The 12,707-nt window shown below is 30.9% G+C and overlaps 2 protein-coding genes across 2 annotated transcripts; both read left to right on the top strand.

Annotated features, from left to right (window-relative positions):
* Positions 1-1,981: 1,981 nt before the first annotated feature.
* Positions 1,982-3,183, top strand: LOC107920500 (zinc finger protein ZAT10). Its single transcript, XM_016850242.2, has one exon. It carries the CDS (start codon positions 2,184-2,186, stop codon positions 2,970-2,972), a length of 789 nt encoding a protein of 262 aa, XP_016705731.1. The 5' UTR covers positions 1,982-2,183; the 3' UTR covers positions 2,973-3,183.
* Positions 3,184-6,836: 3,653 nt separating this feature from the next.
* LOC121225479 (uncharacterized) lies at positions 6,837-12,458 on the top strand. Its single transcript, XM_041109795.1, has 3 exons — positions 6,837-6,904; positions 11,813-11,954; positions 12,295-12,458. Exons 1-3 carry the CDS (start codon positions 6,837-6,839, stop codon positions 12,412-12,414), a joined length of 330 nt encoding a protein of 109 aa, XP_040965729.1. The 3' UTR covers positions 12,415-12,458.
* The last annotated feature ends 249 nt before the right edge of the window (positions 12,459-12,707 follow it).

Below are 12,707 nucleotides of genomic sequence, written 5' to 3'. Positions count from 1 at the left end.
GAACCTATTTATTTATTTATTTATAATTTGAAACAAAGAACTTATGCTGGTGCCAAATTAGATTTCTTGAATGTTAAGACAAGCGGTTTTACAGTTATAACGAATATCCTCCTCTTTTTTTTCTTTTTTTTTTGAATTTACCCGACACTTCCACAAATAGAGTTAAAAAGTTGATATTATTTTATTTTTAAATATATACATACATGTTTATACTAATATATATATGTTTTTTTTACATATTATAATATTGTATAAATTATACGGGATTTTGGTCAAGGTTAAAATATATTACAATTATCAGAAGGGGATTATCCGATGATGGGTCATGCTATATGTGTGGCAATGTGTTAGAAAAATATTGACCATGCTCTAAGAACTTGTCCATCAGCGCAAGCAGTTTGGAAAAAGTTAGTTCCCCATGGTTTGTCTAATGGTTTCATTACCCTTGATTTTGAACATTGGTTTATGATAAATACTAAGAATGATGATAAGTTGTTAGTTAAGGGGATAAGGTGGGAAATTATGTTTGCTAATGTCGTATGAAGGTTGTGGAAAGGTATGAACTTGGTGATATTCACTGACCAACATCTTAGCACATATAATATTGTCATGACTAGTTGGTCTTGGGCGACGTTACAGCAACGAAGTTCTGTGTGTTGGGAAAAACCTCTGATTGGATGGGTTAAGTTGAATACTGATGGTGGGGTTGATGCTAAGTTTGGTAATGCTACGGTTGAGGGTTTTGTGAGAGGCCGTAAGGGAGATTGGGTGGTTGGTTATAGTTGTAATTTAGGGGTGGGCTTGGTATTGAAAGCTGAACTTCAAGCGATTTTGGATGGGATCAAAATAGCGTGGGATAAAGAGGTGTGTCAGTTGTTAGTTGAGTGATAGCAAGATTGCAGTGAATTCAATACTTGGAACAGGGAGGGTGGGGACTCGTAAGATGGTTTTGGAGATTTGTAACTGGATGAAGAGGGATTGACAAGTTCAAATCAGGATATCAGGCATGTGCTAAGGACGACGAACATGGAGACAGATGCAGTGTCTAAATGGGCTAGGGATTGCGCAATTGGGGTTCACGTCTTCACACAACCGCCTCTAGTAATGTAGGACATTTTATTACGAATTAATATTTAACCTACTTGTAAAATTTAAAAACTTCCCTAAAATTTATTAAACTTTTTTTGAAGTAAATAAATAAATAATTAAGAATTTAGGGTAATATAGTTTGGGAAGTTTATAAAAAAATAATTATTTAAAATAAATTTAAATAAATAGAAAAGTAGACGCCAAGATATTTATGAAAATTAATATGGAAAGAGTTTGAAATTCACTTGTACCTTACAAGCCAAATTGAGATCAGATTTTGACCAAATGAGTCGTGGTGGACACGCACTAACAGACCCCCCATACTCGAGCGGTTTCGTTTACCCTTTCTAAATTGATTGCGGCGGCTTAATTACACATGTACCCCCTAAATTGTAAATTAACCCCAATTGGGTTATAATCAATTCTTCACTTTTAAGTTTACACCCTTTAGTTAGACTTGGATTGTTGGGGTTGGAGTGATCTCAAACTCGAATCATCGTATTAATTAGATTGAAATCTCGAATTCTGGATAGAGGTGCAATCAAGTAGAGACGAGTTTGTATAGTGACCAATTTGAGGTTGATTTGAAATTTAGAATCGATACTCAACTTAAGACATAATTAAGGTGTTCAAATTTGAACTCATTTGTAATTAACCTCCTTTTATATAATAAGGGTAAAAATATAATTTTGCAATATACAATAATCCATCTCAATAATTATCAAATTAAATTTAAATATTAATCAGTTAAACTCACATGTGATTTATTTAGACACTAATTCTAGAGGAAATTAATAAGGGGAGGCGTGTTACTAGTAGCATTGAATTGACTTGGAAGCAGTCATATGAAGGCATAGTCTCCACCTCATGAGAGCATCCCCCCACACTATTTCCCCCAATACACCCTCCTTCCCTTTTCTTCGTAGTTGACCCACTTCGCTTCCCTCTTAGCTACCACCCTCCCTTCCCTATATATATTACCCTTTTCACTCAGTCTCTCACACCACACCCCACAGATTAAACCCCTCCAAAAAAGCTTACTTTTAGCACTCTGTTTTTGCTCTCAAACTCGAAGGGATTCGGAAGTATTTGATATGGCGCTTGAAGCTCTGAACTCGCCGGCGACGCCTTTCACCAACAAATACGATGACGTGGACAACAATTACGTCGAGACATGGAAGAAAGGCAAGCGTTCGAAGCGACAACGTGGCGACTCTCCTGCTGCTGTTGAACTTCAACCCACCACCGAAGAAGAGTACCTCGCTCTTTGTCTCATCATGCTCGCTCGCGGCTCTTCCGGTGCTGATCGTGATGTTATTCGTCGGTCTTCCCCTTCGTCGTCACCGCCTCCGCCGCCGCCTGCTTTGAAGTTGTCTTACAAGTGTAGTGTTTGTGACAAGGCGTTCCCTTCTTATCAAGCTTTGGGCGGTCATAAAGCCAGCCACCGCAAACCCCTTTCCGCCGACGCCGCTACCACCACCGCCGCCGCCAACGTCGATAACCCATCAACAACCAGCACCGCCACCACCGCCACCAGCAGCGGTAGGCTTCACGAGTGTTCCATCTGCCACAAGAGTTTCCCTACAGGCCAAGCCTTGGGTGGTCATAAACGCTGCCACTACGAAGGTGGCAACAACAACAACAACAACAAAAATAACAACAACAGCGGTAGCGTTAGCGTTAGCGGGGTGACTTCTTCGGATGGGGGCGCGTTGAGCCACAACCACCGTGCAGTTGACTTTGACTTTGACCTCAACTTGCCGGCCTTGCCGGAGTTCAGTCAAATGTACCCAGATGAAGAAGAGGTCCAAAGCCCATTGCCGACCAAGAAACCACGTTTCTTGATCGCCAAGAAAGAGAAACTGGATTCTTCATTAGCATAAGATTTAGAATTAAATTGAAAAATTCAGATAACTTGTTTTTAGTTTTCAATATTTTTTCTGGGATTTGTATTTTTTTTTCGATGAATTTGTTATGTACAGTGAATTTGTTCATTTGTTCATGAACTATGATCTATCTATCCCCATATTGTAGTCAGATGCTGCCAATTCATTGGTTCATATCATATATATATAAACAAATCATTTTCTGAAACTCGCATTTACGATTATGGCGGATATGAATGAATCTTTTATTTATTCTTCAACTTTCCCAGGGATGCCGTGAAAAGGAAAAAGTCAATCTATACCAGAAAACTTTTTGGGGGTTCAGAACTAAACTTCTTCAGAATTTTATTGAAGAGATAAATCTTCGATTTTCAGTGCCAAGATTCCTGCTTGCCTCTATTGATAAGATTCCAACCGGAAATTGAGAAGAATTTGCCGCGTGAACACAGCGAAGGGACAGCAGGCAAGGGATGTAGGCAGCCATGTTAGGGAAGATATGGTTCACAGTTGAAAAAAAAAATGGGCTAACTATCATTCGACCCCATCCCCATGTGGTTTAATGCTTTTAATGCACATGTTGGCACGATCAGTGGATCATAATCATCATCATCATATTTGTTTAATTACAGTTTTAGTCTCTTTCATTTTGCATAATTTGATTTCGATAATTATTAAAGTAATAATTTTTAACTGTTATTGAATTACAAAATTAAAATTATATTGATTCAATCAATAATAAATTTACAAATGGGTTGAATGCTTAATGTTCATTTAATTTGGGTTCTAACCTTATCACTTTCATTCCTCATCTTTATTAGTGTTAAAAAAATATAGAGATTAAATATTGAATTTAAGTATAAAAAAGGGACTAAACCTACAATTACACCTAATAATACTTTCTCTTTTTTTTGCACCGCCTTTTGCGTGCCTTAGGTGATTGACATTCGTGACATGTTAGATACTCCCTATTAAATTTTAGTTAAGTCATCACCTCCAAGCTTAAAACTTAACTTAGTGGGATTGTATTTTGAAAATTCAGATCAATACAACACTCTTTTGAAAAAAACACTTAAAAATGAAATATAATATTTTCGATTGGGTTTTAACTCGATTAATATGGACATTGTTACGAATATAAGATAACGTAGATTCGAGTGCGTTTAAGTGCAGTTGAGAAAAAATAATAGAGATATGATTAGAACTTATAATGAGATTATTCAAAAAATACAACCCTAAAACTCCTACCCTTAATCCTGAAAAGAAAAAGGGTGGAAAGAAGCCTTGTATTCTCAATTCAATCTTATCTTAGTCCCTCTCTCTTTTTCCTGATTACTTTCCTTCTCATTTTCTTTTCCACCAAACACGGCCGTCAAAAGGGGTTACTAAGTTGGGGAAAACTGGGAAAAAAGGGGAGTTGAATATTCTGACATGGCCAAACACAAAACACTGAAACATTCAAGGTAGACACGTTTACTTTTAGGGTTTGTCTGTTCTACTTCTCTACGTAAATAATAAAACAATCCTTAGTTTCCAGTTGTCTTATACGCCCATATGTTCTCTACGTTAACACAGTTCAACTTCAAGAACTCTTCTACTTCTCCCTGATCGGATACTGATCATGCTGGACCGGAGTTTTTAACTTGATTTTTCATCTTAACCCTAAATCTTAAACCTAAACATTAAAGTTATAGCTTTAATGAAACTCGAATAACAAAAACTAAAAAAATTGTAGAAAGCAGTTAGTCCCTATACTACTTGTAAGTTACGGATTTAATTTCTATAATCTATAACTTGGTCAAATTCAGTTCTTATACTTCTCGAATTCCAAAATTTTAGTTTTGACCAGAACGATAACTGTTCAGTAAAACACTTATTTCAGTCAAATTTGAGAAATAATTTTTCAGTTAAATTCTGTTTATTTGTTAACCTATGAATCTAGCTTATAAATAAGCTTTTTTACAACCTTAGAAAATACACTCATTAGAGATTAGAACTCATAACACTTTTAGAGAATTTTGTGTTTACGTTTTGAGAGTTCTTTGTTTTTTGGGTGTTGGGATTTAGTTTGTTATCTACATCTTTGTACTCTTCGTTCTTCTGCTATTTTTACTTGTTCGTTACTTAATCGGGTCGATCCCCAACAATAACAATTAAATAGCTATTAACCCCGCATTATACGCGAGCTATAGATTTAGTTTCTATTACTTTAGAAATTAATTGTTAAATTTATTAATTAAAATAACAATACATATGATAATATATTTGCCGCATGAGATTACGAGAATTTAAATTAAAAATGACCGAAATTCGAGGAATATAATATAGATTTAGTGTTTATTGCGTGTGGGAGGAAATTAAATAAGGCTCATAAGTTGGTTATGTGTAAAATGTTTGTTTAACAATGTGTGTAAATTTAAAAAGGTGCGCCAACATGTGTTTATTTATTTATAATTAAAGCATTAACAAACCGGGAAGGCATAATAAACATTGAGAAAAATGTTACGTAAATCACACATAGTTTTCTTTACACGTTTTTTATTCAAGGGATAAACCTAAAAATTATATGTGAATTTCGATTTAATTTGTAATTATATATACATAAAATTTTGATTTGATTCAATTTTTATAAATCATTAACATAATTATTGATATAGCATCATTTTATGTTTATATATTGCATACAGAAATATTTATATTTATCCAATATAAAAATAAATCAGTGCATTTATTTCTTTAAATGTGTATGATTGAATCAAAATTAAAGGTTCATGTATACTTTGAACCACAATCAAAGTTTCGTATGTATAAATTTAGGGGCGAGTGTTTGATCGAATCAAGTGAAAAAATTTCGAGTTAATTGAGTTCTATTTTATCATCCTAACTCAATTTGAAATTTTCGAATCAGGTCGAGTGAAATGAAATTCGAGTCGAATCGAGTGAAATTGTTCAAGTTAAATTAAAAAAAATTAAACATGTCAAATAAAAATATTGTTACAGTATGACTACTTCCATGTTAGAGCACGTAATTTTGAAACAATATATATTTAAAAATTGTTCAAATAAAAAAAATATTTGAGTATGATAAATTTGTATCATTAATTAGGTCCTCAAAATTATTATTTTAGAAAAAATTCAAAACTTTAACTTTTTTAAATATATTTTTTAGAATTTTTTTAAAAATATAAAATTTGAAATTTTTATAAATATTTTTAATTTTAAAATTATTTTGAACTTTAAAAATTATTTTGAAAATTTTAAAATTATTTTGTAATTTTTGTTGAGAGTAAGAACAATTTACTTATTTTCAAAGTTGACAAGGAGTAAAAGGGTATTTACACTAATCTGTTATTATTATTCGAGTTATTCAAATTGTGAAATTCAACTCAACACGAACTCGAAACTCGAATCGTGTTATTTGAGTTTACTTGAATAACTCGAAATATGAATTTTTTTTCTTCAATTTTTTTAGTCGAATTGAGTTTTGCTACTCTTTTATATAATTGCACCAAAATTAAAGTTCATGTATCAAATTACACATCGAATCAAAATTGATGTACGATTTTAAGATTTATCCCAATAATCTTTTATACATTAAAAAAGACACATGGGTTTCTCATTAATGAGTGTTCAAAGTTTTAGTTTCCTTTTTATGGGTCGAAAGGTTTCAATCTCAAACACATGGTCGTATCAATTTGGTTTTCTATACCAACGATCTTCGATAATGGCAAAGCAGCTGTCCATAGAGTGGCAATAGCAAAGCCATGCAAGGAGCTCGAGCATGTTTGTACAAAGATAGAACAAATATGCAAGTAGCATGTGGATGAAACTTTTGCTGAGAATACAATCTAAGTGTTCGACTAAATGCGTGAAAGAACGAATAACACGATTGGTGGTACAAAAGTTTGGAACTCTGAGGAGAGCATAAGAAGGTCAGAATTGATTTCACCAATTTGACGGACCAAAAAAATTTAATCAATTAAGCTTTAACGACGGTTAAGTGAAATCACAATACATTTTCATATTATACTCGGATGTATTGAATAAACACTACTGTGAGCTTCATTCAAAATGTTCTGTTTCAGTTGCAAATCATCGAGTACATAAAACCTGTTATGAAAATATAAATTGTCATCTGTACCAATATTATAATTAGCTATATGATCATTTTTAATCATTTCCCATTTAGCCAACAAATCTGGATCATCAAACTGTAACTCTCGAATTTTCTGTTAAAACAAAGTTTTATTATCCCTTAACTTGGTTAAAATAAATCCATCACGTTCCAACTTAAGTTAAGCATTCATCGAAAAGAGAGTAAAAAGGGATTTTTGACTCAAAACATCAGCAACAACGATGCCGATGTTTGCTTTACCTTGATTATAGTCTATTGTTAGTTGGTTATTAATTTTTGAATTACATAACTAAATCCATCGACTTAATATTTAATATTTTTAATGGGTAAATAAAAATGTTTAAAGAAATTAAAAATAATAATAAATATTCAACTCATTCATGAGGTATTAGGTTGTGATTATCTTAATAGTGTATAGGGAAATAATTATGCACTGTAACAAATATTAATTTCTTATTTATTTTTATTATATATAGTGTATGAAAATTATTTGGCACATTAGTAATGACAAATAAAACGCAAAAGGGTAACGTGTATATATTTGATTACGAAACTATAAAAATTTTAATAACATTCTCTTAGAAAATCACAAACCATACTCGTGTAGATTCATTTAATAATAAAGGTACTAATTTAAACCAATTTCTATAATAGATAAATTTAATAGATACTTTCATAAGAAAATGTCTCTATATAATAAAATTTCACCCAAAATAAATAGAACAATTTAATCTATATATAATCATAATATTTTACCACTACATTAACGATATAGTTATGGATGAGTTTGGATAGGTGTTTTGAAAATTTCAAATTGTTCATGGCAATTCGGATTTTGGGTTTCGGATTTTTCATACTAATTTTGAGTTTTGAGGTTTTGGACTTATTTTGACAAAAGCGAATTTTATTTTATGATTTTTTGAACATTATTTGGTAAACTTCAAAGTTATTTCATATATTTTTAAAAATAATAAATTTTCAAGTAAATAAAAATAATCAATAACTCTTATATGATATTTTGAAAAAAATATTTTTATATAAAATTCTTAATGTTATTTTCACTATTTTTAATATAAAATATTTATTTTTACATAGTAAAAATTAAAATTAATTATAAATTAAATAGAAAATAAAATTCAATTCGAGTACCTCTATTTTTTAACTTGAATTTCATAAACCATTCAAACACATCGAAACGGGGTGAATCCAGAAATTTGAATTTCATAAACCATTCAAACACATCGAAACGGGGTGAATCCAGAAATTTAAGTATAAATCTTTCATAGATCAAAATATAAGTTTATTATATATTAATTTATAATTTCATCATTTTCAAGGGACTAAACATAAATTATTTCATTTTTATGGGTCTAAAGTGTAATTTTACTATATATTAATTTATAAATTATTTATTTATAAGAGGATTGAATTGAAAATTTTTTATTTCGAGAGGGAAAAGTACAATTCCACAATATATTAATTCATAATTTCTATATTTATAGGAGAACTAAATTAAAGGGCTAAAGTCCCTGCTTACCCCTTCATATTCGCCTCCGAATAAAACACATTAATTTGGATTGATATTTGATTTTTTTTACTCGAGGTATTATTTTTTTAGATTACAAACTGGGGAGGAGACTTGTAGTTTATATTTTCAGTCACATATAGTGGAATTCTGGTAACAAAATCTTATTATTTTTATCACCAAAAGAAGAATTTTATTAAAAAGAAAAGAAGGCATATCCCCGGTATAAGAACCTGAGATGTCTTGAGCAGAACAGGTTCTAGGCATTTTTGAATGGGTGGTGCATTTACTTGCGATCAGTGTAAAAACAATAATAACAATGAGGTTAGAAATTATAGCGATACTGTAATATGAGACAAAAAAATAGCTAACCGCATCGCACTGGAAGTTAATGCCCATAGAGACCTTAATCCTATCAAATACCATACGACAAATGCCCATAATGCTTGGGATGGCCATGGGTCGCATAGCAACTATCCCAAGTTTTCGTACATTGCTGTATTTGCCAACTACGATCAAAATTTATTGGAATAATAACTTTTTTGATCCTCTAACTTTACAAAAAAAAAATATTATTTTAGCTCTTCATTTAGTTTTTTGTCTTTTTTAACCCTTAAACTTGTGTTTTTTTTCAGTCACCCTAAAATGGATGAAAAATTAATATTTTTAACTTTATTGATGTACACGTGGATTGCCACATGAATGACACTTCTGTAATGACCTCAGAGTCGGGAATGTTGGAAAGTACATTCCCGGAACTCCGTTCCCATAAATCGGGCTCATAAATATTTTTAACAAATATTAATGAAGCTAGTTGTGTAGTTAATTAGGTTTCGGTTAAGTGAATTTACTTGAATTAAAAGTAATTAGGTATAAGGACTAAATTGTGTATAGGGTGAAAGTTGAATTATAAATTAAAGAATAATTAAAGGGACTAAAAACGGAATTATACCTAATTCCATTAAGTGGACGGTATTTGTGACTTATATATGTAAATTTATTTTATATATTATAATAGTTAAAGTTAAAATATATTATAATATTAAGAAACTTAATAATTAAGTAAATGTATATATATTATATAATAATAATTTAAAGTATAATAAAGAAAAAGTAATAAAAGACATAAAAATTAGAAAGAAAGGAAAAGAGAAAGAAAGAAAGGGAGGAAGAAGAGACGCACGGCCAAGTTTCTAAATTTTCGAAGTTTAATTGATTAGTCAATTTAGTCTTCTTTTCTTGTAATTTTTATGTTTTTAAAATTCCGGTGTCTAGGGTTACCCGACTCATGTTAAAATTTTATCAATTATTAAGTTTTTAAATGTTGTTAATGTTGAATAATTTTAATATTAGGGATTAAATTGATAGATTTTTAAGTTAGAACTTGTCGAAACCATTTTTTGAATAATTTAAAAAAACGGGGATCGACTTTTTAAACATGAAAATGAGAGTCGCCACCGATCTTTTATTAAGGTGTGATCGGTTTACCATCAAAAATAAATTTTAGGTCTGCGAGATTTGAGAAAACAGGTTCGGGAGTCGGTTACGCACGAGGAAGGGTTAGCACCCTCGTAACGCCCAAAATTGGTACCGAATCGATTGTTTAATGTCTTAGTGTCGAAATTTTGAAAAGATTTTAAAATACGATCCTTCGAAAAGAAAATTCGAGTAAAATGAATTGGATGATAAGACTCGTTTATTTCAAAGAAATAAATTCGAGTAAAATTTTCGATTATTTAGATTTAACGAGGAAAATTGGAACCCAATACGTTAGGGCTCAATTCTCTCGAGGATTCCAAACTTCGAGTATTTTGAAGATTTTTGAATAAATTGGTTTTGATACTCAAATTATATTAAGCATAACTTTTTAAACGAATAAAGTATGATGGAGCAATAATTCGTAAATTTAAATATACACCAATGTATGAAGTATAACCAAGTAAATAAGCAATACAATACATAGGAGCGATAATTTCATATCCCACATTGTACAACATTCAAAGATTAAACGAATCATTAACCAACTTCAATGATCTACTACATGAATAATAATATTTAGATGAATTTTGAAACAAATGTCATGAAAATCAAGGTATGTAATAATATACATGTATTAATTTAAATAAGTAATGCATAGGGATTAAAAACTTTATAAAAAATAATAATCTATATAATAATATGTAAAAGTTAAAATATACAAAATAAGGAGGAAGATATATGTATTTTTTTAAAGATAATTATGTACATATGTATAATAATATTACGTTTAAAAAAACTTTTATACAAATAAAAAATATATATAATGAGTGAAATTAAAGTAAAATATTATAGAATAAAAATATTAAAGAATGTGTATATGATATAACAAATTTACATAGAAAATGATTAATCTAAGTGATAATGAATATATAGCAAAACATAATACAAAATAAATTTTAAAATAATAGTATATAATAGATTTTTTAAAAATGTATGATAAATTAAAAATAACAATTAAAAAATAATAACATACCTTAAAATTATATTAATAAACTTAAAAACAACGTCAAACGGATGTTAGAATATACTATAAATAAATTTAAAATAGATACCAATCCAATTTACAATTATGCTATTAAAAACTAAATTTGAATTGAAACTTAATTTAAAGTACGAAAATAATAATAATAATAATAATAATAATAATAATAATAATAATAATAATAATAATAAAAGGTTTAATTGTCATAAAAACAATAAACATTTACAAAATTAAATGAAATACTCAAAAATAAGAATAATAAAAAGTAATCGCATTAAAATTACAACATTCAAAGTACTAAATTTTCAATCAATCCAAAACTAAGGACCAAAAGAACAATTAAACACGCAACTTCAAAAGTTCAAATCCAGAGGACAAAAATGCCATCGTTTTATCTTGGACCAAAATGAAATCAGAATAAAATATGTAGTATAAATAAAAAATTAAAGAAAGTTGGATTGAAATACTACAAAACAAAGGGGGACTTTACACGCAAATAGACCATTTAAATGAAACGCGCGGATCCTTCCCTTGGGTCGGGTCACTAAGCGAGTATGAGCAAATACGACATTGTTTTGGGGGCCACTGATTCAGGCCCCAAACGACGTTGTTTAAATGTCCTATAAGAACTAATTTCAAAAACCCTAAAATCATTTCAGCCGCACGGCAAAAATTTGGGCATTCCTGCCTCTCAACCGCTACAAGTCTGAAACCATCTTTTGCCGTTCCAAAACCCAGGCCTCCGCCCATCCCACTCCGCTTCACAGAGGGGAAGAAGGCTTCATTGGCGCCGACGTCGAGGTAAGATCCCTTACCTTTCTTTATGCTTTTCGTATATAAAAAGAGATCAAATCGAAGAAGACAATAAAGAAAGAAAGAAAGAAATAAAATCAAATCAAAATCAAAATCAAACGAAGTCGGAGAATCCTAAACGATGTATTCTTTCTTGTTTTTTTTGAATTTTTTTGTATTTTTTTCTTATAAAATCTTCGTAACGCCTTACAAATTCTGTTTAATGGCATTATATAGCCGAAGAAATGACAGAAAATCAAAAGGAAAAATACAGAAAAAATCTTGCACTATTTACTGCCCTTTTCTTGCTATCCCTTACTGTTGTTTTGTCTGCTTCTGTTTATTGCAGGTATGGAGGCCAGCTGGAGTGTACGGAGGCTCGCGTGGATTTGGCGCAGAGGCGCTACACGCGTGCGGACGCAACATGCGCGAGGAGGAGGCCTGGCTCTGCTGCGGCGATGGAGGCTAAAAGCTGCTAGGGTTTGCTGATTTCTGGTTTAGGCTAGTTGGGCTAGGGTGTTGGGCTTAGGCTAATTGGGTTTAGGCTAGTGGGTTAATTTGGGTTCGGTGGATGTTTTGTAATCTGGACATTGGACTTTTAGTATTTTTGTTGGTTTATTTATTTTTATTTTTATTTTTTGAAATGTATGTGGGCCGGGCAAATTTGGGTTACTACAAAACTGGAAAAGGATTAAATTGTAGAGCAAATTGTAAAATTTGATTATTAGAGACTAAATTGTGAAATTTTGAAATTTAGGGGTT

This window comes from Gossypium hirsutum, chromosome D13 (genome assembly GCF_007990345.1).
Source record: "Gossypium hirsutum isolate 1008001.06 chromosome D13, Gossypium_hirsutum_v2.1, whole genome shotgun sequence".
Lineage (NCBI taxonomy): Eukaryota > Viridiplantae > Streptophyta > Magnoliopsida > Malvales > Malvaceae > Gossypium > Gossypium hirsutum.
Note: the sequence above shows the minus strand (reverse complement) of the source record. Positions and strands in the feature narration are given on the sequence as shown.

Bases quoted from the DNA above. Each gene is read 5' to 3' on its own strand.
- LOC121225479 (XM_041109795.1), top strand. From the start codon at position 6,837: ATGCGTGAAAGAACGAATAACACGATTGGTGGTACAAAAGTTTGGAAC. The intron at 6,905-11,812 runs GTCAGAATTGAT...AAATCATTTCAG, and splicing joins TCTGAGGAGAGCATAAGAAG to CCGCACGGCAAAAATTTGGG. The intron at 11,955-12,294 runs GTAAGATCCCTT...TGTTTATTGCAG, and splicing joins TCATTGGCGCCGACGTCGAG to GTATGGAGGCCAGCTGGAGT.
- LOC107920500 (XM_016850242.2), top strand. From the start codon at position 2,184: ATGGCGCTTGAAGCTCTGAACTCGCCGGCGACGCCTTTCACCAACAAA.